This window comes from Musa acuminata, chromosome BXJ1-3 (genome assembly GCF_036884655.1).
Source record: "Musa acuminata AAA Group cultivar baxijiao chromosome BXJ1-3, Cavendish_Baxijiao_AAA, whole genome shotgun sequence".
NCBI classification, from domain to species: domain Eukaryota; kingdom Viridiplantae; phylum Streptophyta; class Magnoliopsida; order Zingiberales; family Musaceae; genus Musa; species Musa acuminata.
Window position 1 is genome coordinate 1,917,758 of NC_088329.1, and position 23,855 is coordinate 1,941,612.

The 23,855-nt window shown below is 38.2% G+C and overlaps 4 protein-coding genes across 4 annotated transcripts; all 4 read left to right on the forward strand.

Moving 5' to 3' along the window:
• Positions 1 to 661: 661 nt before the first annotated feature.
• Positions 662 to 6,247, forward strand: LOC135615840 (protein-tyrosine-phosphatase PTP1-like). The gene is made up of 9 exons (XM_065114865.1): positions 662 to 1,018; positions 1,192 to 1,288; positions 1,404 to 1,486; positions 1,613 to 1,750; positions 3,311 to 3,448; positions 3,717 to 3,865; positions 3,959 to 4,100; positions 5,515 to 5,598; positions 5,692 to 6,247. The coding sequence occupies exons 1-8, from the start codon at positions 761 to 763 to the stop codon at positions 5,584 to 5,586; spliced, it is 1,077 nt and encodes a 358-aa protein (XP_064970937.1). The 5' UTR covers positions 662 to 760; the 3' UTR covers positions 5,587 to 5,598; positions 5,692 to 6,247.
• A 5,408-nt stretch (positions 6,248 to 11,655) lies between these two features.
• LOC135615845 (protein PSK SIMULATOR 1-like) lies at positions 11,656 to 16,825 on the forward strand. Its single transcript, XM_065114876.1, has 11 exons — positions 11,656 to 12,010; positions 12,135 to 12,227; positions 12,326 to 12,416; positions 13,187 to 13,277; positions 14,075 to 14,172; positions 14,399 to 14,468; positions 14,751 to 14,851; positions 15,537 to 15,653; positions 15,736 to 15,812; positions 15,941 to 15,985; positions 16,077 to 16,825. Exons 1-11 carry the CDS (start codon positions 11,757 to 11,759, stop codon positions 16,576 to 16,578), a joined length of 1,539 nt encoding a protein of 512 aa, XP_064970948.1. The 5' UTR covers positions 11,656 to 11,756; the 3' UTR covers positions 16,579 to 16,825.
• Positions 16,826 to 17,279: 454 nt separating this feature from the next.
• On the forward strand, positions 17,280 to 20,170 carry LOC135615850 (uncharacterized). Its single transcript, XM_065114888.1, has 2 exons — positions 17,280 to 17,592; positions 19,560 to 20,170. The coding sequence occupies exons 1-2, from the start codon at positions 17,334 to 17,336 to the stop codon at positions 19,877 to 19,879; spliced, it is 579 nt and encodes a 192-aa protein (XP_064970960.1). The 5' UTR covers positions 17,280 to 17,333; the 3' UTR covers positions 19,880 to 20,170.
• Positions 20,171 to 22,153: 1,983 nt separating this feature from the next.
• LOC135615858 (cationic peroxidase SPC4-like) lies at positions 22,154 to 23,508 on the forward strand. Its single transcript, XM_065114898.1, has 3 exons — positions 22,154 to 22,473; positions 22,560 to 22,754; positions 22,841 to 23,508. The coding sequence occupies exons 1-3, from the start codon at positions 22,231 to 22,233 to the stop codon at positions 23,456 to 23,458; spliced, it is 1,056 nt and encodes a 351-aa protein (XP_064970970.1). The 5' UTR covers positions 22,154 to 22,230; the 3' UTR covers positions 23,459 to 23,508.
• Positions 23,509 to 23,855: the final 347 nt, after the last annotated feature.

The following is a 23,855-nucleotide window of genomic DNA, read 5'->3' on the forward strand; positions in this document are numbered from 1 at the left end:
TATTTCGTACTTTTACTCTCACATTTCTTATGTTATGATTAATTGACTAAAAATATTTTTTTTATTTGATTTCCTTTTTTGTCCTTTAATGCTGTTTAGTTTATATATATATATATATATATATATATATATATATACAATTCAAGCACTGTTCATTAGTTTTTGCTTTAAATTAACTCTAATAATGAGTAAGAGCAGCCAGGGTCTGCCGTACCGAGTCATACCGCCCAGTGCGGGCGGTACGTACCGGTCCGACAGGTTGTCGGTACGCGGACCGATTATTATCGGTCCGAGTGCATTATAACACAATAGCACTATAGCAATGTACTGTAGTACTATAGCAGTGCTACAGTACTCGGTACATCTGGGTGTATCGCTCGGTATATCGTACCGTATCGGTACCGAGCCCTGGTCGAAATACCGGTACGGTACGATATTGCGAACCTTGAGAACAAGCATAAAATGGTCCATTAAGATAATAAAAATCGAAAAAAAATTGAAATGAATGAGGATTATTTATTCCTTTCTACTCAAGAAAAAAAGAAAAAAAAAGACAGCTCATAGAAACTATATTGTTCATATTTTATCCCAGTCAGATAATAAAAACATTAAAAAAATCGTTTAAATGAACAAATAAGAAGGAGATATTATTTGGTGATCTCTAAGTTGATAGCCATGACAACGGAACCTTTTCTCGCAACATGGAGACCTGCCCGTGAGTAACAGTGATACGAATAGTGACTGTTGTTCTTCGCCTTCCATGGATCGGGAGAAAAGCGAGACCGAGGCGGCAGGGAACTGCACGGGCCGCAGCCGCGGGGCTCGCACGCCGGTGATGGCCACAGCCGCTTCCTCCTCCTCCTCCGCCAATTTCAACCCCGGGGATCTCTGCTCGGATCCACCGCCGCCGCTTCGCCTCTCGCGCGAACAGCACGAGCTTTGTTCCGAAGCCCTAGCTTTCCTCAAGAGGAGGCTCAGAACCCCAGCCAAAATCGCCCAGGCGTTCGATCGCCTCCAGGTCTTGGTCGACCCTTCTCTCGAAATCGTTCCATCTGAATGTTGGGTCTCTTGATTTCCTCTCAGCCTGGATTTAGTACCCTTAACAAAGATTCACGAAGTCGGCAGATAGCGATTCTTCCATCTTCCTAATTCTTAGCTGAAATATTCGATCGGCATGTTTTTTTTTGACAGGAGATGGGGCTAACGAAGGATGAGATGATGAGAAAGTGTTCGGTGGCTCTGCGAGATGCAAATTTGGGGAAAAATCGCTACATGGATGTCCTCCCATGTAATTGCGGAAAATAAATCTTCTTATGTCTTTAAGTGATAGAATTAAATCGCTTTGGACACTTTGGAGTTTCGATCTGGAAAGTTCATTGATCGCCTTCTTCTTTCTCTTTCAGTTGATAATAACAGGATTATTCTTGACTCTACAAAAGGCAACACCTCCTCGGCGAATGGTTACATTAATGCGAGCTTTATTGGGGTACAGTCACTTAACCGACTTGTATTTCGTGTTGGTTCATATCGAGTATAATTATGTTGGATGGGCCAAAGCAGTAAAACGTGCTGGAGTTTCATCTTTGGTTACCTTGGCGAACCTTGAATGCAGATTGGTACGGGTGAGAAAGTTTCACGGTTTATTGCTACACAAGGTCCGCTTCCTGAGACCTCTGGAGATTTCTGGGAGATGGTATTCCAACACCGTTGTCCTGTGATCGTGATGCTAACTCTTGTTGATAACCCCAAGGTGCTTTGTTGCAATCTCTGAAAATTTTGTTACACATCCAGCTGCTTTGTTACACATTGTGACGGTTATAATGCTAAATGAGCCTACACTGTCATTAAATTTAGCAAAAGCATTTTTGGAACATGAGGTTTTAAGGTTTTATGCCTCCAAGTTACTAGGTCAGTCATATGAGGCCGAGTCTTTGACATAATAAGGATTGAGATTCTGTTGGTATTTGATTTCTAAAGCCGTATAAAACAGCATAATTTACTTATAGCCTGTAAAGATCAAACTGATGTGTCTGACAAGAAAGATGTAAGAGAGAAGGCTACGAGGAAAGAAAGAATTAGAGAAATATGAAAATCAAAGATCTAAAAAAAGGAAAAAAGGACCGAGTGGTCTCTTAGGAAAAGAGATGTCAAGCTAGATATTCTGAATGGTGGTATCGTATCATTGTATTTTTTTCTAGGATTTTTAACACAAGCAAGTAGAGGGAATGATTTGGAGAAGTTTTAGATACATTTAGTGATTGCTAAGTTGTGGATTGTTTGTATGCTTACTTCCAAATGTTTTAGATTTAAAGAATAGCTCGTACATGGATGTGCTCATAAGAACAACTTAGAGGTCTTTGATTTTTTTTAAATTTTAATTATTATCTATATATGCTATTTAGATTGAGTTGTTGTGAACTGTTGAGAATGTTGTGAATAATTTATGAGTTAATTGATTATGACTTCAAACATATAACAAATATGTTGTGCAAGTTATTTGTTGAGGTTTGTATCTTGTAATTCCCATTTAGTTTCTTATAGGGATTGTAGCATTGTATCTAACCTGGCTTGGGAAGGAGCATTACAATGTAGTGGTACCAGAGTCGATATACTATTAAGCATAATGAGGGACTCGAGTAGGAAAAGATTATTCATGGATGAAGCTAAAAGACACATCATAGACTTGGTTGGGACACATGCACTATGTTAGGTTTTGGTTATGAACTTTATTTCCTTGGCTAGGACACATGCACTATGATGTATCATACTTATCATTTAGTCCCACAATGGAAGTAGAAGGAGACTTAAGTAAACTTAGAAGGGCTTGATGGGTTGGGTGTATTATTATTAACTTGATCATATACAATTTAGACTGATGGTTCAGATCAATTATCTCATTAGATTGAATCGCGATAGTGATTGCTCATAGAGTCTTAATGATTCCTTGGTAATTTCGAGCACAAGCTAACAAGTGCTTAATATGCAACACACAAAGAATTTTTTTTCCTTAATCATTATTTGGTAAATAGTATTCCCATCAAAGTTTGCTATACCTCCCATTATGTTATCTAATCATGTTTCCTATTTTTTTTGTCTCTTTGGAGCTTTTCATTATTGAGTATGTCTTTGAACTGTCGATTGGTTGACTCACCTACTTTTCTAGCTCTTTGTAGAATTATCATTCTAAATATAAGATCACTCCTTGATTTACATAGTTTTCTAATAACATTCATCATCTCACTTTGTATTAATTGCCGTTTATATCATCCTATATTACTTTAAATATATCTCTATCTTTACAAAATGGCAGATGATGAGGAAATGTGCAGATTATTTTCAAGCAGATGATGGTCTTAGAGGATTTGGAAAAATCAGTGTTGAGACAAAATATACAAGAATCTGTGCTTCTTCATTAGTGCTGCGATGCTTGGAAGTGAAGCATAAAGAGGTGAACCAATGTGGAAGTTTGTTCCACTCATTTTCTGTTTGTTTGTTTGTTGTTATGTGAATATAAACATGTCAATTGGTTCTCATCTGTTAAAAAATTAATAATTTGACACTTGTTGCTTTTCATATTTTACTAAAATAAACAATTCATTTTCTTTATGAAAATGTTTGGACTGCTAATTGAACTTTAGGATTAACCCTTGTTTTTTATCATAAATGTTGTGTCATTAATCATAAAATCTTATCTCCTCCGGAGGCTTTTCATGTAGCTGGTGAAGCCAACTCTTCCTGTTCTCCATATCCAGTACCCTGAATGGCCTGATCATGGGGTGCCTGCAGATACTGCATCAGTGCGAGAAATTTTAAAAAGGATATATCACGTTCCACCCAGTATTGGTCCTATTGTTGTGCATTGCAGGTTTAGAACTCGCAATAAAATGCTTCTGGTTTGCCTCAATATTCTTCTCCTTATCATCCCCCAGGTCTGACTCTCTATGTTCCTCTTTTTCAGTGCAGGGATTGGAAGAACTGGTGCATACTGTACCATTCACAACACGATCCAAAGGGTTCTTGTTGGTGATATGTCTTCTTTAGATCTTGTGAGAACTGTTGCAGAGTTCAGATCCCAACGGATTGGGATGGTTCAGACAGTGGTATCTTATTTGAGTTTCTTCTTGCTTTTTTGTTATCTGTTTTAGTTTATAAATATCCAAGGATGGGCTACATGAGTCGGAGGCCACAGGTGTGCAGATTTACACTCTCACATATATAAATATACATTTAACTAAAATTAAATCATAGAGTTGTAGTAAAAGAAAAACATGTTTCTTATTTTATATCTGCTGGACATAAAAAGAAAGATAATGTAAATTAAGCCTATAAGTTGCTATAAAAGATCAAATACAAAATCATTGAAAAATATACAATCCACACGATCTTAATGTTGTGATAAGCACTGTGCTCTTTTCTAGACAGATTAATGGTGCAATCTTGCAGTTGTGCGCTTCTTTTTTCTTCTGAAGCAATAATAAGATATTTGTATGTACCTCTTAGACTGTCACAATAAATTTTTTTCTGAACAGGATGAATATAACTTTTTCTTTGAGTTGAGGCAATGCAAATATGTCATTCTCATTACAAAATCACAAGAGGGAAAGAGAGGAGGATTAGTTCTTTCCCAATTCCCACATGCATCCTAGGCCCCCTTTCTCCACCTTTGATTAGAGGTGCTGACGATGAATGCCCTTGACGAAAATAAAAAAAAATATTTGTAAAATGCTGCTAAATTAGTTTTAACTAAAACTTGATGAATTATCTACTAGTCTATGTTAAATGAAGTTGATTATTATCTGAGCTATTCCCCAATTTAGTATGGGATCATATATATATATTGCTCATTTTAGTGTAAAGGAGGGTCAATTAAATATTTGAAAGATTTTTTAGAATTTGTTGTCAATCTAAGCCAGCTTTCTTTACATTTTGCAGAACTTTCCATAGTCATATATATATATATATATATATATATATATATATATATATATATATATATATATATATATATAGTTTTCGATACCTTATTTAAAGTAAATTTAGGAATATATATCTTTCATCTTTAATTTAAGTATGTTCAAACAAGGTAGGAATATTTTGGATTCCCTTAGATATGGATAGATTGCAGAAGGGTGAACTAGTTGACTTCTGGTGTGGATCAACTTTCATCTTGATGGCATGACTAAACCAAAGATCCAATGAAACAAATGAGTATGAACTTGATTCTTCAGAAATTCATGGTAAGGTGAAGATGGTTGGGAGCCAGGATTATCATAATCATTGAGCATTGGTATCATACATATGAATAAACATACGCACATATGATAACATGAACTAATTATTATTGTTGGATTAGTTGACTAATTTTTCTTGGTAACAACTTGAACTTCCAGTGCTGTTTAAGATATACAACAATATGAATGAAATGGGAAAAGGTTAATAGAAAACTGCTTATTCAGTCAGAAAGATGTCACAGGAGTTCATTGCTGAAATATGTTTGATACTAATGACGATCAGGAACAATACTTCTTCTGCTATGCTGCAATTGTGGACGAACTAGAGGAACTTGTCTCGAAATCCAAATACTAGATGATCTTGAAGGTACCTCTACCTGCATCTTCTAGTGCAAAAAGAGTATTTAAAATATGCATGTACATTACTGAAATTTTAACATGACTATTAAAAATGTTTCAGGGCATGTCGATCACCATTTTCTGCTTCATGTGGGCAGTAGAGCGTGTTGTTAGTATTGTTATGTATCAAGAATGTTGTCAAGAGGCAGAAGACATGCAGCATAGAAACCCTTGAGGTGCCAATGTATGTTGAAGAGAGGCTGCGGCACAGGATTTAAGCACTTCTTTATGGCTTTCAAGATGTCACTTATTGGCACACTGTTAAAGTGAAAAAGACTATCATGATGATGAGATAACAAAAAAATTTAGATATCAAATTTTTTTGAAGCTTAATGTACCTGACCGCTGGATCTGTTTGGTCAGTTTGTATATCCTCAAGTTCCCAAGTCCAGTGGATTCTTTGCTGTTGGCATCTCTTCTGTTAATGAATTATGAGATTACATCTACTTTGATTCTTTGTAGCTGGAATCTCCTTATGCCAACGAAAGATTCTCTAAGACCTAGTTTTTAGTTGGTAACATTGCACATCGCATTGACCTGTATGATAAAATTTGTAACATCTGATAGTTTATAATATCAAGGACAAAATGATCATGATGGAGATTCTTTTAGCTTGATATGTATGTTTCTGAATGCCTTGGAAGTTTTTATTACTATCAAAGCACCAACATAGAGATTGTCCTGTCAAAATGGCATTTTGATCCATCAGCTTTATTGTCAATGATGTAGAAGTTAGCAGATATGGTGAGTCCCAGGGATTTGATAGGTAGTGTTACCTTGGAACTGCCAGACCCTGTTATATCTAGGTTGGTGTATCTTCTATATGCATTGCATGACTGAAACTCTAATGCATAGACAAATCAACAGTGTAGAGGCTCAACTGGTTCAAAACATTGATTCTTTTTTTTTTTTACATGGTACATCTTTGTTTGAGAATCTTCACTAGATATTATTTGCAGATTGTTTTTCTGTCAGATTTGTATGTGCATTTTTTTCAGGTCTGAAAAAAAGTATTATCCAAATACTTTTTAAGTGTGCCTATCTGTTGAATGCTCAACAAATGCTGAGTTTGACTAATTAATTGGTATGAGTGTGGCGCTTTAGGAAAAGAAATGGCATGTGTGCAGTGAATTATATGACAAGAATGGTTAGACTGTTATATAGTAGCACAGGATAAGGATTATTTTTGCTGCTAATTTTTACAAATGGTGCTGAAACTTTTGGTTGGTATGGATTTGTATTTTTCAGGAGGCTGATGCTGAAGAGTGTAATTGCTGACTGAAGAACAAACAGGGGAAGCAAAACACCAGAATTGAACACATGGCGATGGGGGGGGGTAGCCTGAGCTTCATGTTTCTTCATCCTACTATTGTTGCATGCCTGCAAACCTATGAGATTCTTGACAGTATCATTTATGCAATTAATATTCAGTCTTGGCAGCCTCTGGATTAAGCATGAAGATGGGGGGGGGGGGGGGGGGGGGGTAGCCTGAGCTTCATGTTTCTTCATCCTACTATTGTTGCATGCCTGCAAACCTATGAGATTCTTGACAGTATCATTTATGCAATTAATATTCAGTCTTGGCAGCCTCTGGATTAAGCCTTTTGTCTTTTGCTGTACGCTCACTGATGATATTGCTCAGGGCAGTTGACCTTGCGGAGGTCCCTTCCCTTGGTTTGACCACCACCTCGCAGCACCAGGTATCAAGCGGAAAAGGATAACAAGTGACCAGCCGTAGCAAAAGTGTTGTAGCCTTGTGAGAATGAAGGTAATTCACCTCTAGGAAAACCAATGAATAGGGAAAAATTTATGTGCTACCCAACAAGTATCTGATGCATTTTGCATGGGGTTTGTCAGCTCATCCCAAAGAAGGTTAATTAAAAGTTCAAGCCACTGCATCACCAACCTCCAAACGGTATATACTTTCTTCTGGTCTAATATATTGAAATGTTCATGGTTCTTGACAATCCATAGTTTAATAGCAGAGGTTAATTAGTGGTGCCATGGCTTTTGAGTAAGCTTACAGTTAACTTTGTTTCACTCAACAATACAGGCAACTTCCACTGATTTGCAGATGCATTAAACACACAACTCATGTTTTCCTTCTGTATTGAAAATATATCTTCAATCCTGCACAGTTAAAAAGTTCCATTAGCTTGGGAAGTGTTAGAAAACATCACTAAACAATTTAAATCAGGTTCCAAGTAGTTCTTATCTCCCTTTAGTTGTGCATTTTATAATACTTGATTTTGATGGTGATTCACAGATCTCCCTTTAGTTTTCCTTCTGTATTTAATGCATGCCTTTAATCTTGTGTGGTTGGGAATTCCATTAGCTCAAACAATTAAAATCAGGTTTCAAGCAGTTCTTATGTCCCTGTAATTATGCGATTTATAATAAATACTAGACTTATATGGCGATTCACATATGCAGTAAACACAACTTATGTTTTCTTTCTGTAAAGAGAACATGTCTTTAATCCTATACAGTTGAAAGTTTCATAAGCTTAAGAAATGATAGAAAACATCACACAGCAATTTTAATTAGTGTTCCAGGTAGATCCAGTGTCCTCTTGGCTTTGCATTTTATAATACTTGACTTTTGCCATAATTGTGTTGCTAGTTCTGATGTACCCATGGTTTTGCATTTTCTAATACTTGACTTTTGCTTTGGTCGAGACATCACAGATTTGTTTTTTTTTTTTTTTTTTCTATATAAAAATTTCTTTTTCTTTTGCATCTTAGAGTCTTTTGTATTAGTGCATAGAGCATGAAAGAAGGGTGACATGGTCATTTGCTTCCTTTACTAAACTTCATTTCTTGCTAGTTGTTCTACGCAAACATAAATCATAGAGAAACTGGCATGCAAATGAGGAAGATTTTAAACACTAACATACCAAAGAAAAGAAAATCTAGAAGAAAGAATAGACTCATTCCTTGACTTCTTGATCAATATATTATACATGAAATTGTCACATTCTAAAGTCGATGGTCGACAAACTTATATGTCATAGGTGGCTCATGTAGCTTGGACTTGCTACATGTTGCCTACGTTTATGTTTGACTTTTGGTTGCTTTGTGGGCTTTTACATAAGAATGGATGCAATATTCTTCTCCACTGCAGGCATTATTCAATTGATCATCTCACATGCAAATATAAGAGGTAAAACCTACAGGCATGACTTATGTATCCAGGTTGACAGTACATCAATAGTTTATTCTTTTTTCGTTTAATTGCATTACTTTGTTTAAACAATTTCCATCAAAGTGAAATTTGCAGGTTAGAAGTTTCTGTGGTGCAATATAATCCACAAAGCTCACAAGATTTGATGACAAGTCTTGCCCCATTCAGTGAAAATTTCAGATTGTGTTGATCATCCAAGAAAAATTAAGGTGATTTGAGCTACATATATGTCGCAATCTTTTAAGTATTACATAACATGCATTTAACATACTTATAGCAGGTTTCAACTTCCTAACATCTTACCTATGCATAATTGTATCTGAATCACTATGATGTTTCCTTGGAGACTTGCCTAATTATTAATTTTCACCCGAGTGGGATTTACAGATTTATTGAGGACAAACTAAGAAGAAATATGTGTTGGAAAATTAGCAGGTGACTCAGTAAAGCTTATTTAGGTTACAAGATGATAATTTTAACTCATCAAATATGTTACAAGATTGATTCAACTTAGGAAAGCCCATAATCTACAGAGGGATCATCTATCACAATGCCATGAAAAATGAGCAATTTGTCTTAATATGGAGATCAATATCCCAACCTGATTCTGGTAAGAGAAAAATTCTCATGTTTGACTTTTTAGTTACCTGAGAGGTGCAAGTATGACTTGGTTATGATAGGACAAAACTAGTCCTGAGACATCCACGCAGTGTAATTCCACTCGAACCATCCTAAGAAAATTCTTTCGAAACGCATGTTATATTGTGGATTGCATCTTCTGATAGGAAAATTCATGTCTCAGAAATGGTCCAATAATTTTTAGTGAGCATGAGATCATACAAATAAAAAAATAAGGGGAAAAAATCTTGATGTGATCTTACTCTTGGGTTATGAAGTTGACCCTGATGAAAGTAAAATGTCAACCCTATCTTAAAAGGAGAAAAGAAATATGAGAGTTCAACAAATCATATCAAGGCTTTGACTTTTTCTCTTCAATCTACTGATTACTCCCGATCGGATCTTCTAACAGCTTCTTCTCCGCATCCAATCCCACTTTTGATGGGATGAGATGTCATCAACTTTTGTTCTTCTGCTGACAAATAAGAAGGATCAAATTAAAAAAGCCATGATTGGCTCACAAATAGGTTAACAAAGTCAAACATCATACCAAAGTCTACGTTGAAATATCTACCTTTTATCACTTTAGAAACAATATCCCCAGAGCGGCATGCATGTAGAGGTTGGCTCCAAACAGTGGCTCGAAGGGAGGCATATTCTCGTATCGATTCCCAAAACCGATTGAATTGAGCTGCATTGTTTCATATATCTAATGCAAATGCAATCTGTACACTATATCTCTGTATGCAGTTCAGCTAATCTTGGAAAGTGTGGTGGTTTTTATTATGATTGTGTGGTTGGACTTGGTATTCCAAGTTGCTTTGTATTGGTGGTGTAGAGAATTGGAAGCTCGTCCTCGAGCGTTAAGCCGCTCGTCCTCCCTCTTCCGGCATCCGATTTCTCTGCCCTCTGCCTCTCCGTGTCCGCGAGAAAGATCACATCTTGAGCTATCGATCGCGCCGTCGGCGGCGCTGACGCTTTTCCGCCTCCACTGTTCGACACTCGGAGGTTTCGTTCTTCGTTCTTCGTTGCGTCGACCAAAGGTCGAACCTTTTCTTCCTGGAGTGTTGTTTGACCCATTTCTTTGTATAGATTCGGAATCGTCTGTTCTAAAAATTCGACCTTTTATCTGGTTTTGAGTTTCTTGCTTGTCGTGGAATTGGCCGTGGAAATTGGTAAATGGTTATAAAGATTGTTCCTTTTTGGTTTCCAGGATGCCTTTATGGGTTGGGGCTAACATGGGAGCTTGCATTGCTCAGTTCATCTTCATGAGAAAGAAGAAGGAGGATTGACAGAATAAGGATTTAGTGCAATGGGCGGGATTTGCGCTAAGATATCTGCGCTAGATAGCTCGCCAGAAGCAATCACAATTGACGGCAATGGCTTTGGCGACAGTTTCTCTATGGCTCACGAATCTTATGGAAAGGCAGAGAGCATCTACAAGACGATGCCACTGGAAGAAACTGTGGAGAAACAGTCGCGTGAAGGCACGTTCTCTAGAGTTGACATGAGTGATTTACGGGGAATCGAAACTGTAACTGGAAAGCAGCAATTGTGCAAAACATCTTCGCATAAATCCAAGTCAACTGGATCAGAATCAGCGGCCTCAGGAAACTCAGGGATGACAAAGGCAAGTGTCTTCTTTGTAATTCTGTTGTTCTCATCTGTGAATATGAAGGCATATCGGTTAAATCAACTTCAAAATGACATGCAACAGCATAAATAACTCTGTATTTTACCAGATACTATGGTTCTTAGGACTGGTATATTATGTACTTGTGCATTTACCTCCCAATTCTTGACTTGTAGAAGATGGATGGATCATCTCCATTCTTGCTCTAGTCTTTAAGTTTCCACATGACCTTCAATTGGACATGCACTTCTATCAAGTGAACCCTATAGTTTTCATGCACAATTCTCACGTTTTATAGAGGAAATGGATAATGCACTGTGTATGATCAAATATGCATGTTGTATATTCACAATTATTCCAAAGCCATTCATCATCCTGGAACTATAATTTTCATTTATCAGTTGTTGTTCCTAACTGATATGTCTTGGTAATTTGTTTATATATGTTCATCTGATTCGTTTAGCAGTCCTCTCCATCATGTACCTGAAATATATAGAAAGAGTTGACCATCTGTTTGTCATATACGGTTCATCTTAAGTAAGATCCTCGAAGTGATTGTTTCAAGTGCTCCTTTTGTTTCATGAAGTACTATTATATCCTTTCTTTTCACTTTGCTACAGGTTTCTGAAGTGAGTTCACTCTTGGGAAGGGCTGGTACTGTTGGACTTGGGAAGGCAGTTGATGTTCTTGACATGCTTGGTAGTAGCATGATAAGTTTGAAATCTGGTAGCAGCTTCATGAAGGGGGTCACAACAAAAGGGGAAAAAATCTCTATATTGGCTTTCGAGGTGGCCAATTCAGTAGTTAAAGGTGCTAATCTCATGCAATCACTTTCAAGGGAAAACATAAAGCATTTAAAAGAAGTGGTGCTTCCATCAGAAGGTGTGCTATGCATGGTCTCGAATGATATGGATGAGTTATTGCAAATTGCTGCAGCTGATAAGAGGTGAATAATTGGCTCAGAATTATTGCAATGTTAATCTGGAAAGTAGTTGCGAGAGAAAGATAAGTAAACACAAACACTTTTACTTCTAATGGAAAAGTGCTGGATTTTTTTGTCAAATTAACAGAGAAGAGCTTAAAGTATTTGTTGATGAGGTTGTTCGATTTGGTAACCGATGCAAAGATCCTCAATGGCACAACCTAGACCGCTGTTTTGCCAAGTAAATACTGATAATTCATACAGACATATTATCACTGTTTGGATTTAATGACATTTGATGCAATAAAAATGTCACATTGCTGCTTCATCAATTTTCAGATTTGATTCAGAACTTACACCTAAGAAGCAAATGAGAGAAAGAGCACTAGGGGCGATGCAGTATTTGATGACATTGGTTCGGTATACAGCTGTTAGTATTCCTCCTTGATAGTAAAATTTCTCCATTTTACTATCAAATTTTCATGATTTTTGTGAATATTGATGGTTAACTGTGCAAAACTAGTTTTTTTGTACTCTGGTTTATTTACTGCAACTAGTCAGAAACAAGTTTTGACAATGTTAACACTTAAATTGGCATTGCAGTGCCCTTCATGTTCATCATGTCTAGAATGCTCATTGCTTATTAAGCAAATCATATATATAGCTATTGCCATTTTTCACTGAAATTGAATATTAAAGATTTGTGTCTATATTTAGCATTTTGTGTGCCTAAAGGAACCTGCTATTTATGTTTTGGAAAGAGGCTGCATATAATGTGTAATTAATGGGTCAAATGAAGTTTGCTAAAGGCAACTTTGTTGGCACAATCTAAACACAATATACTGGTAGAGACACAAGTGCTGGTCTATGCAATGTGTAATTAATGGGTCAAACGAAGTTTGCTAAAGACAACTTTGCTAGCACAATATAAACACAATATCCTGATAGAGACACAAGTGCATATAACACTGATCTATGCATTATTTTTTTCATTTACAGGTAATAAGTACTAAGTCCTATTGACTACTTTTGATAAAGTGCATTTCTTGTTGTTTTCATGAACCACTAATCTGATTTGAAATTGTTACAGACTTGCTCCTTGACTCTTTCTGGCATTTATCATTTTCTGAAACATGGTTATTCTTCTGATTTCCTGAGAAAAAATTTCCTTCTTTGTTCATTAAATTTTATACCTCCTAGGACCTGTACCATGAGATGTATGACTTGGGTAGATCGGAGAAAGAATATCAACGGAGACTTCAGGACAAGATTGAACTTCCAGTTCAAAGAGGTAGAGTGGCTTTATAAATGAATATCCTGAATTTAATCATGATTTTGAGACTACAGTGCTAAACATTTTCTTACTTTAAGCTTCCAGAATACAGGTTAGACCTCATATAATGAAGTAACTGATGCTTATCTGGATGAATGCTTTGCCTCTACATTGTTCAAAAAACATGTCAAAATGCTGTTTTGTTTTAGTTAATTTAGAAATGATCATAAAATGCCTACAACCAGTTTTTGTCCTTGAAAATATTGTGGTTTTCTTCCTCAGTACAACTAAGAGTACTTTTCCCGAAAAAAGAGAACTCAGAATTTTCTACTCAAAGTCAATGTGGCCATGTCATGACAATGAGATTAAGTTGGTGGTAATTAAAAATCTATCTCAAGCAAACTCTGGCATGAAACCATCAAGATTACCACATTTTACAAGTAACAAAATCTTTAATAATTTATGACAGAGTCGAGTTGTCATAAAATGAAGCCATAATTACCATACTGAAGGAAGAAAGCTTAGGGTATTGGAACCATGGATTCCAGCCTAAGTGAATACAAAGAAAACTAGACCATGACACAAAAGGTGGACTATGAAAACTGAGGGAACTGTACTCAAAGGTTTTTCTCTCAATTCTGTATTACTTCACTGATTTTATTCTTTAGATAATGCATTCATCAACATGATAATAGTACTCTAAAAAACTTTTGAACTTCAATTTAACATTAAATCATTGCTGTTCTCATGTGATAACAGTGATACCAGATTTAGTCCATCACAAACAGCTCATCTTCTGCTTTGTTCACATGCAGGGGACAGCCATCTGATTCTAAGGGAAGAACTGAAGAGCCAACATAAGAATGTAAAATTCTTAAAGAAAAAGTCATTTTGGTCCAAGAGTTTGGAACAGGTAAGCAGATGGTACTGATTTACATATTGCAATATAATAAGTCCTGTCACACACACTATGTTCGTTGGTCTCTTGAATCTCTGATTTTTATGTTTTTGTGGTAATATTATTTACTTATTCTCTTCTATTCTAGTCTTTCTGATATATAAATATTCTGCACAATAATGAAGGATTTTCTTTTTCAACTACTTGGGTGATTAATAAAACTATTCAAACTTTATTATAGGTCATGGCAAAACTCATGGTGATTGTTCACTTTTTGTATTTGGAGATTCATGCTACCTTTCAGCTTGCTGGTATTTTTTTCTCTCGACAGTTATAACTCATTACTCAAATACTATTATTCTCTTCACTAATATGAAGACAAATTGTTGGTCACCCCTTGTGATCAATACTTCAAAGTTCAAACCCGGACCCAGTATTTTAACTTTATTGAAGGTTGTAGAATTTATATGCCTTTTTCCTAATGAGTGATAACCCATTTTTATGTTGCATTCAACATACAACTTTTAACCTAATTACTGTGCTGCTCTCAACTTCTTGGAAAGGTTTAAAAATGTTTTCTTGTCCTTCTGTAGATGGAGATAAACATGTTGGAGTTTCCAATGTTCATCAGAGATTAGGACAGGCCGGCCTTGCATTGCACTATGCAAATGTCATAACCCAAATTGTCGCACTTGTAAGTCTTTTATTGTGACACCTAATTTTTAATGCTTGTCTATCGTTAACAAATATTGTTAATCTTTGATCTTATTGTTTCATTGTACTGATTTTTCATTGTTTTCCTTTTTTTTTAAACTGCAATTTAGATTATTTATTCCAATAGATTTGGCATTATAGAACTTTTGTCAGAAATTACCTCCAAGCCCTTCTAAATTAATTTTCCTTCTAATGTAGTTTTAATTTTAGGCTAAGTGCAGAGTTCTGGTTCCCCTTTTCACATATCAGATTACTAGACAAGAGATCCATATATCAGTATATTTGGTTTTACATCTTCGGTGCATGTCCCTAACTCCTAAAGCCTGAAATTATCAGATGTTATAATATGAGAAATGTAAATTTGATGAGAAAAGGCATCAACAAAGTTTGCTACTCTCTCTCTCTCTTCTCCCTGTTCTGCAAAACCCAAAAATTAAAACTATATGAACAATATTCTAAAACTGGGATTTTCCTGTAATACAAATATCAAGAAAGATGCTTAACATGTGATAGAATTAATCTACTGGTTTTACTGACTAACATTGATTGTTTGTTTACTTAAAAAACCCTAGCTCCAGTCCTCATTGTCAGCAGGTTCAATAAGAACCTTCTAATGCATAGGAACAGTTTCTGTTCTGACTATTGCGGTCTCTTGTGCATATTAGGTTTCACAATCGAGTTCTGTGCCTCCAAGCACAAGACACTCATTGTACCAAGGATTGCCACCCAGCGTGAAATCTGCTTTACGTTCTAAGTTGCAATTTTTTCAGTTCAAGGAAGAGGTAAGCTAATGCATAACTTCAGCACTTGCGCAGACCATAGAATGACTAATGTTATCATAATTTTATGAAAATTTGTATGCAGCTAACAGTTCCTCAAATCAAATGTGAGATGGAGAAAACTTTGCATTGGCTTTTTCCACTTGCAATCAATACAATCAGGTATCCTTTTTCTTTGAGTATCTTTGTTTATACTTAGCATATAACACAGAATTTTGTTGATTTTATTGAATCTTTTTGTCCAATAACTTGCACTTGTGTTTCTACTTGTGGCCATCGCAAATCATCAGAGCACACCAAGGCTTTGGTTGGGTTGGTGAATGGGCAAAAACAAGGTCAGCAGCTAATTCACTGCTTTCCTTGTGGAAAATTTGGCATCTACTAATGTAAAAGCAAGTCATTTGGGATTGTGTGTTTTTCTTTCAGGATCGAATTGAATCAGATTGCTGCTGCGCAAACTGGTGTAGTCAAGATTGAGACACTCTACCATGCAGACAAGGCAAAGACCGAAACATACATACTAGACTTGGTGGTGTGGCTTCACCACCTTACGGTTCGGTGTAGGCCTGGCAATGCTGGCTTTAATCCCCCTGTTAAATCGCCTAGTTGTTCTCCTGCAACAAAGAGATCATCAATCTCTTCACCAGTGATCAAACCAATCGGTTCTCTATCTAAAATTACCTCAGTAGACCAAGAGATGTTGCGAGATGTCAACTTGAAGAAACCAACTCCAGGGATCCGCAAAAGCCAGGAATTTGGCACTTGCGGACCAACAACTAGCAAGCAGAAGATAAGCAGTAGTCACTCCACAACAAGGGAGTACAAAGAGTTTTCGCCTACGACTGTTGTCAGTTTCGACATCAACAGGAAGAGAGCATTAAGAATACCTGAAAGAGTGGACCGAAGTACCAACTTACGATCTCCGTAAAAGATGACGAATTGGTCTGATTTTTTTCGTGTACATCACATGCATGTCTCCCAAATTTTGGCTGAGCCAAGGGGCCAACATGAACTTGTAAAGAGTCACCAAACATGTCTGTAATGTTCGGAATTGTTGTCATGATCGATATGTTCCATGTGTACGACAATGAACAAAGTCCCTAGTAGGAATGAGGTTAAATGGTCATTACTGTACAAGGTGAGAACGATTCTTCCGGTAATATAATTTTTCTCTGTTTGTGTCATTATATATAGTCTTATGAACATATATATATATATATATATATATATATATATATATATATGCACACACAGCAGCAAGCCTTGAGAAGTAGCGTAATTAGTAGCATATAAACATCTACTTATCTGTAAAAATAAGTGCTGTCAAATGTCAAACTATGGACTAAAGATTTAGATATTTTTAATTAATCAAAAATAAAATAAAAATAAAAAAAAATGACGATAAATCATGCAGTCGATTCCAAAATAATTGGGAGATGCGATAGGTTGGCGGACAAGATGGAGGTGCAGTATATCAGCCGTACCCAAAAGTCATCCTCCAAAACGTGTACTTTTTTATGTGGGACCCGCGGTCCGCTTTCTCGCTGAGACGAATAAGAAACTAGCGCGTGCATTGGTTGAGTGTTCCGCAGGACTACGTGCGCTACCCTTAAAGCACACGCGCCCGTTTCCTGTTTGCCATCCTCCCACTCCCACCCGTCTCCGCTTCCCTTTCCCCAAAGAATGGCCATTGCTTATCGTTCGCCACCGCCCTGCTTATCGTGCGCCATACCCTCGGCGAGGGGTCCGGTCGCGTCCGCCTCGCCGTTCCTAGACGCCCCCCGGCGCCAGAGTCTGCTTCCGCGTCGGCTCGGTGGATCGAGGGGGCCGGGGGCTCGAACCCCCTCGAACTTTTCCTCCGTCCCTGTGTCGAGGCGGCGGCGGCGGCGGTGGCAGAGCTTGCGCGGCGGCAAGGTGGTGGTTTGTGTGTCTTCAGATGCTCGTAAGCCTCGCTCCCTGCTTGAAAAATTTCTTTCTTTGATGTGATTATTGACTAATTAGATTCGATATGTTATCTGTATTCTAGACGTGAGTTCGAGATGCTGTAGCGCTCTAATTTAAGTAAATATTTCTCGAAAAATGCGTTTCCTCTTATTTTTGAGTATTTGTGTGATCTTGTATCTCCTCCCATCATAGTTGATTTGGTAGCTGATCAGATTAGGGTTTCTGAGCATTTGTTTTCACCATTTTTGGTGTCTGCTTTTCATTGACAATCAATTTCTTCGGTATAGTTTTTGTTCTGAGGTGAATGCAAAGATATGGGTGGGTGACATGAGAATTTGGGATGCATTAGACGATTTTGATGCTTTGGAAGTTGAGAACCATGTTGATGATGTGTTGTACCATCGTCTGGTGGGGATCTTATGGACGCACAAGATCAAGATGGATGCCATTGCCTTCTTGTCCAAAACCCCATCCCTGCTGTTAAGAGGCAGAAGCAACGATGGTGGTAGAATTGCGACATGTTCATGTGAAAGAATTGATAACGAATGATAATTAAGGGCATGCACTAATCTACCTCTTTTGTTTGAATTTCTGCACTAATTTAGATATCATACAGGATTTCTGCTATTATGTAACTTCATTTCTGATTTGGTGATCGGATTAGTTCTTCTGTGAGATACAAGGGCATCAAATATGTAAGAAATATGAACATATTTAATTTGATGTAGATACTGTGGCCAATTTGATCGACACAAAAATTATGTGAAATTAGATATTTCCTCCTTTGGAACTTTGAACGTGATCAGAGTTTAATACACTTAGCATAATATCGTGGTTCTGATCTCGATTTAAATCTAGTTTTTATTATCAGATGTGGAGTTGCAAATATAGTTAATGATAAACTGCAGTTATTAGAAGTTTCTCTCATGCGGTATTTTGTGATTTTGTGTTTATTCTCTGGCCTTCCAACAAAGAAGATGCTAAACATCTGATCATTTTGATGATAAAGGCTTTCATATTAGTTTTTCATTAAATTTATCTGAATTCATCTTATAAATAAATCTTCAAGGTCCCGTATTCTAACTGGAATTTTATACGAGACTTCCAGCTGAATGGTATGTGCAGTAGGTAAGCATTATAACTTTAATATTTATTTTCTTGATCTTGGGAAAAATAGCATGATAATTTGAGGATTTGATCTATGTTTCACGTGCCATCTGGAATTTAACAAAAAAAGACGGAAGTTATCTTCTATAGCTTTCAGTGTTTAACTTATATTCATGATTAGCCATGTTGTGTAGACAGATAGCTGAATTTGCTTGATTTTATGTTACCAGAGATCAGCAGTAATTTTCTGCCGGGTGATCACAAAAGAAAAGAGAACTTTCAAAGTATGTCATTGAAGGTGCCAGAAGTTAGATTGTGATCAATAATAATAAGAAAGCAGTTGATCAAACTGGTGGTGTTAGGTTCTTATATAGGCAAACATCTCAATCCTAGTTGGGCTGATGACAGGCATTCTGGACTTGTATTATCATGGACAAGTAAGTCCGTTTGACATTGCTAATTCTAAACCATATGCATAGGATATGAAAAACACATAATACTCTTCATTGTCTGAGTGCAAGAACTTGAAATCTTCATTAAATATTTGATAGTTGTCTATACTGGTACATTCTAGAAGCAATCTCTCTGTGATTGGAACTTTCCCATCTAGATTCTTTGACAAAAATACTAGAAATTAACTTTGCAGCACTTGAAAGATGAAGATTGGTAGAACATATCCTCTTTATGAATAGACTGGTGTTTGGAACTTTTCGGTGTGCCTACTTGGTTGATTGTTGGTATCTATAACTTAAAGGTCATTTATTGTCCTTACCGAGCAATGTGTTTGTTGGATAGCAAATGCTTTTGCCTTTCATCTGGCATTCATGATGATCAATTTCTTTTGTTGGGTTTTCGTAGCTGAAACAATAACCGCATCTGCCTGGGACGTTTCTGTTCTTCAAAGTGATTTGCCCGTTCTTGTTGAGTTTTGGGCTTCGTGGTGTGGACCATGCAAGATGGTTCACCGTTTGCTCGACGAAATAGCACGAGAATATGCTGGAAGAATTAAACTTTACAAGCTCAATACCGATGACGATCCGCAGGTTGCTACTGTTCATGGCATCGATCGAATTCCCACAGTTCTGCTATTCAAGAATGGTGAAAAGCTCAAGAGCATAACCGGTACTCTGCCCAAGTCCGTATATGTGGAAGCCATCGAGCAGTTATTATCTCACTGAGGGAGCTACTTCTCCGGAATCTCAGTTCTATTCGTCTGGAATTGTATTTCTCAACCGCTGCACTCGAGTGCAAAAGCTGGATGGCCGAAGCAGGTTTTGGTCCGAAATGATCTGTTTGTATATATATTCATTTTTATACTTTACTAGAAAAACTGCAACATCCAAAATGTATGACAAACAAAAAGAAAAGCAGAAGGATCACAGTCTATACATACTGGATCAAAGACATGGCTATTTATTGAGGTGCCTGAAGAAAAAAAGTATAATTCAGAGTAATCTGATTCTTTTTCATTCTTTGATTCCAAGTGCTACATTAGATAACATGTTGTGTTTCAATGACATACTGCTTGGTGCCAGAAAGCTTGGGTAAGGAGAGATGATGAAATTAGTGAATCTTCTTGGATGCCACTCATAATGACCATCTAAGAGAAATCAGTGTCACCTCTGCTACTAATAATATATGCAATTCTCTTCTAATCTCATGAGCTTCTGTTAGAGAATATGGGAGGAAGGATATTAGTTTTAAATCAAGTGCAAGTGGTGACTTGTGATGCAAGAACTGCAATGAGATGCAGGAGCGGCGGAGGCCACGGCGTGTGAACGACGGTTGCGGAGCACGAGCCGGCAGACTTGGACGAGTCTTCGTCTTCCTCCAGGCGGTGGTTGTGATGTCGTTAACGACATTAAACTCTGTGCAAGTGGAATCGAGGAGACGCCACGCTCCTCGTCACCAACTAAATAAACGTCTGCCCATATCTTACATTGCCAATTCCGCACGCCATACGACTCGACTAGATGTGATCGATGGCGTTTTAATAATACCTTAGATGTCGAGTTTAAATTAGTTTGAATTTGATTTGAGTTGAGATTTGTTTCTGATACCAGAATCAAATATTCACTAACTAACTAACTAATTCCTTTGACCGAGTCAATTTTGTCGCGAAAGATGCGTCCACATACAATGTTTTTCTTTCAATTAAGTATGGATGATACATTAACACCAATTATTAGGTTGTAAGAAATTATTAATACTTAATCTAATCAAGCAAATAATACCATAATGGAAACATATTCATAGATGAAATTATTTTACTAATCAAAATCAGTGAGATTACAGCAAATCTAATCATTTTTCCGAATTAAAAAATATAATAATAATATAAATAAAGCAAATCTAAATTGAAGAAAAAAAGGTAGTAAAGTGATCCTCCAACTTTTGCAAAATTCAAAGTGGTGGAGCATTTTGGGGGTCTTTTGGTCGATCCTTTCCACGCTCGTGCTCAGTCTAGTCAACATTTCACCGATCCACCCCCCCCCGCTCCAAAACCTTATCTTTGTTCTGTGCCACACACACACAAAAGTTGTTCACCAAACATTTAAATTAAATGGTCATTCCCAAGTCATAATTTATTCCTTTTCTCTTACTCTATTAAGCTCTCACAACTCCTGTCTCTCTCCTCGATCAGCCAAAAGATAAAGCAACACTCGACATCTTCGATCGACGTAAAGATAGAAAAAAATGACATCGAGCTACACACTTGATATTGATTTGATGTCGATCCGAAATCTTGGTTGTCAAGTCAACCTGGATGAGGAACTTGCAGCCAGCCCTAAAGATAAGGTTTTATGTTTTATGATGACGACTTGGATTGGATAGAAACTCTCTCATGAGGCGCATCGAATCGGTCACGAAAGGCAAGTGGATTGTATGCGTCCTTCTTTTTCTTTGTTTAACGCTCATTATTCTCATCCAGACGAACAAGATTCGTTTAATCTTTTCCATATAATATGATAGCCGCCTCACGTAATCTAATGCTCATGTCAGCTGATGTCTCGGAGATGGTAATGTTCAAACAGGCAGGCCATCATCTTGCAGGTTCTTTGTATCTATGAAAAGCTGTCGGTCGATTAACCAAATCCTTTTGTTTGTCAATCTCGAAGCTATAATATGATGTTTTCTGGGAATATTCTTCTCACTATATGCTTAGTGAATTCATCATATATGTTAAGCTTTAACAGTGTAGTGTGCTTATACTCAATCCAGTATGTGTTTTAACTTAGATCTGTAACGCAATTTACATGTAGCAAGCAGATTAGTAGTCGTATTATAATACGACTCCGGGCAAAGGCAGTGGTGGACTTGCGACCTTTGCAGCGGAAGAAATGGATCTGGATAACCCTTGTCATCTTCCACAGTCCACATGACCCACAGTTTTCTTGTATAAGTTTTTGCATGCCCGGTCGCCATTAATGCCTATAAATGAAGGCCACATGTGGAAGGAGGCCTGTGCCCGGAACAAGCCTCTTCGACACTGTGCTTAAAGTTACCTTGCTTGCCCATCCATCCATCCATGGCTTCTCCGGTACCGTCGTCTGTGCTTCTGCTTCTGCTCTCCTGCATTGCCTTCTTCTCTGCTTCCTCACAAGCTTATGAGTACCCTCCCATCGTGAGTGGCCTCTCCTTCGACTTCTACAAGTCCACCTGCCCCAACGTGGAGCCCCTCGTCAGGAACTACCTGGCGCAGCTCTTCAAGAAGGACATTGGCCTCGCCGCTGCCCTCCTCCGCGTTCACTTCCATGACTGTTTCGTCCAGGTAGGCATCTTTACCCTGTGAACGATGCTATCATAGAGCTGTGCTGTGAGATCACGCGCGTGTGTGTGTGGGGTTCGTGTTTGCAGGGCTGCGATGGTTCGATTCTGTTGGATGGGTCGGCAGGCGGACCGAGCGAGAAGAACGCGCCGCCCAACTTGACGCTTCGGCCGGCCGCCTTCAAGGCCATCAACGACCTCCGGACACTCATCTCCAAGGCTTGCGGACAGGTCGTCTCTTGCTCCGACATCTCCGCCCTGGCCGCCCGCGACTCGGTCTTCTTGGTAGACTCCCCCTCCGACTCATCTCTCTCTCTAAAGCTGTCGGCGATGCCAGTCCTGATCCTCCTCTGATCTTTATCTTCTTCTAGTCCGGCGGCCCCGACTACAGGGTTCCACTGGGCCGGCGAGATGGCCTGAGCTTCGCGACCCGGGATGCCGTCCTCAGCTTCCTCCCCTCGCCTACATCCGACGTCACCACCCTCATCAACGCCCTGGCCAAGCTCAACCTCGACACCACCGACCTCGTCACCCTCTCCGGCGGCCACACCATCGGTATCGGCCACTGCACCTCCTTCCAGAACCGGCTCTTCCCCTCCCAGGACTCCACCCTGGAGCCGACCTTCGCCAAGAACCTCTACCGGACCTGCCCGGTCAAAGACACAACCAACACCACCGTCAACGACATCCGGACGCCCAACACCTTCGACAACAAGTACTACGTCGATCTCGTAAGCAAGCAGGGGCTCTTCACCTCCGACCAGGGCCTGTTCGGCGACTCCAGGACCAAGCCCCTCGTCACCAGCTTTGCCGCCAACCAGCCCTTGTTCTTCGGCAAGTTTGTGTACTCCATGACCAAGATGGGCCAGCTGAGCGTGTTGACTGGCAAGCAAGGTGAGATCAGGAAGAACTGCTCGGCGCTCAACTCGGGCAAGAAGGTCTTGTGGTCTGTGGTCGATGGTGAGGGTGATGGCAGCGAGGTGTTCTGAAGCAAACGTTGTATGCAGCTTGCACAATAAATGGTCGATTGATTGGGACATGGATGTGTTTCCAAGAAATCATCACTCTCCTGTCTCCCGTCTTCAACCTTTTGTATCTTTCTTATATGTTTCGGGTGCAACAATTACCATAATTTAGGAGTAAGACACTGTTTTCATGATTTGAATCGTAGTATTGGAAATCAAAAAGGAACGATCATATCATTATTAAATATTTACGAATGATAGAAGTTGATTTTTTTTTTTGTTGGATATTAATGAGAAATACATATACACGTAAAAGAAAAAAAGGACAAATATAATATTTATAACTTTTGCAAGGATGGATCTGTAAAAATACCACACTCAACTTACACATATTTGAATGGATGGCTGAGATCGTTTTCCA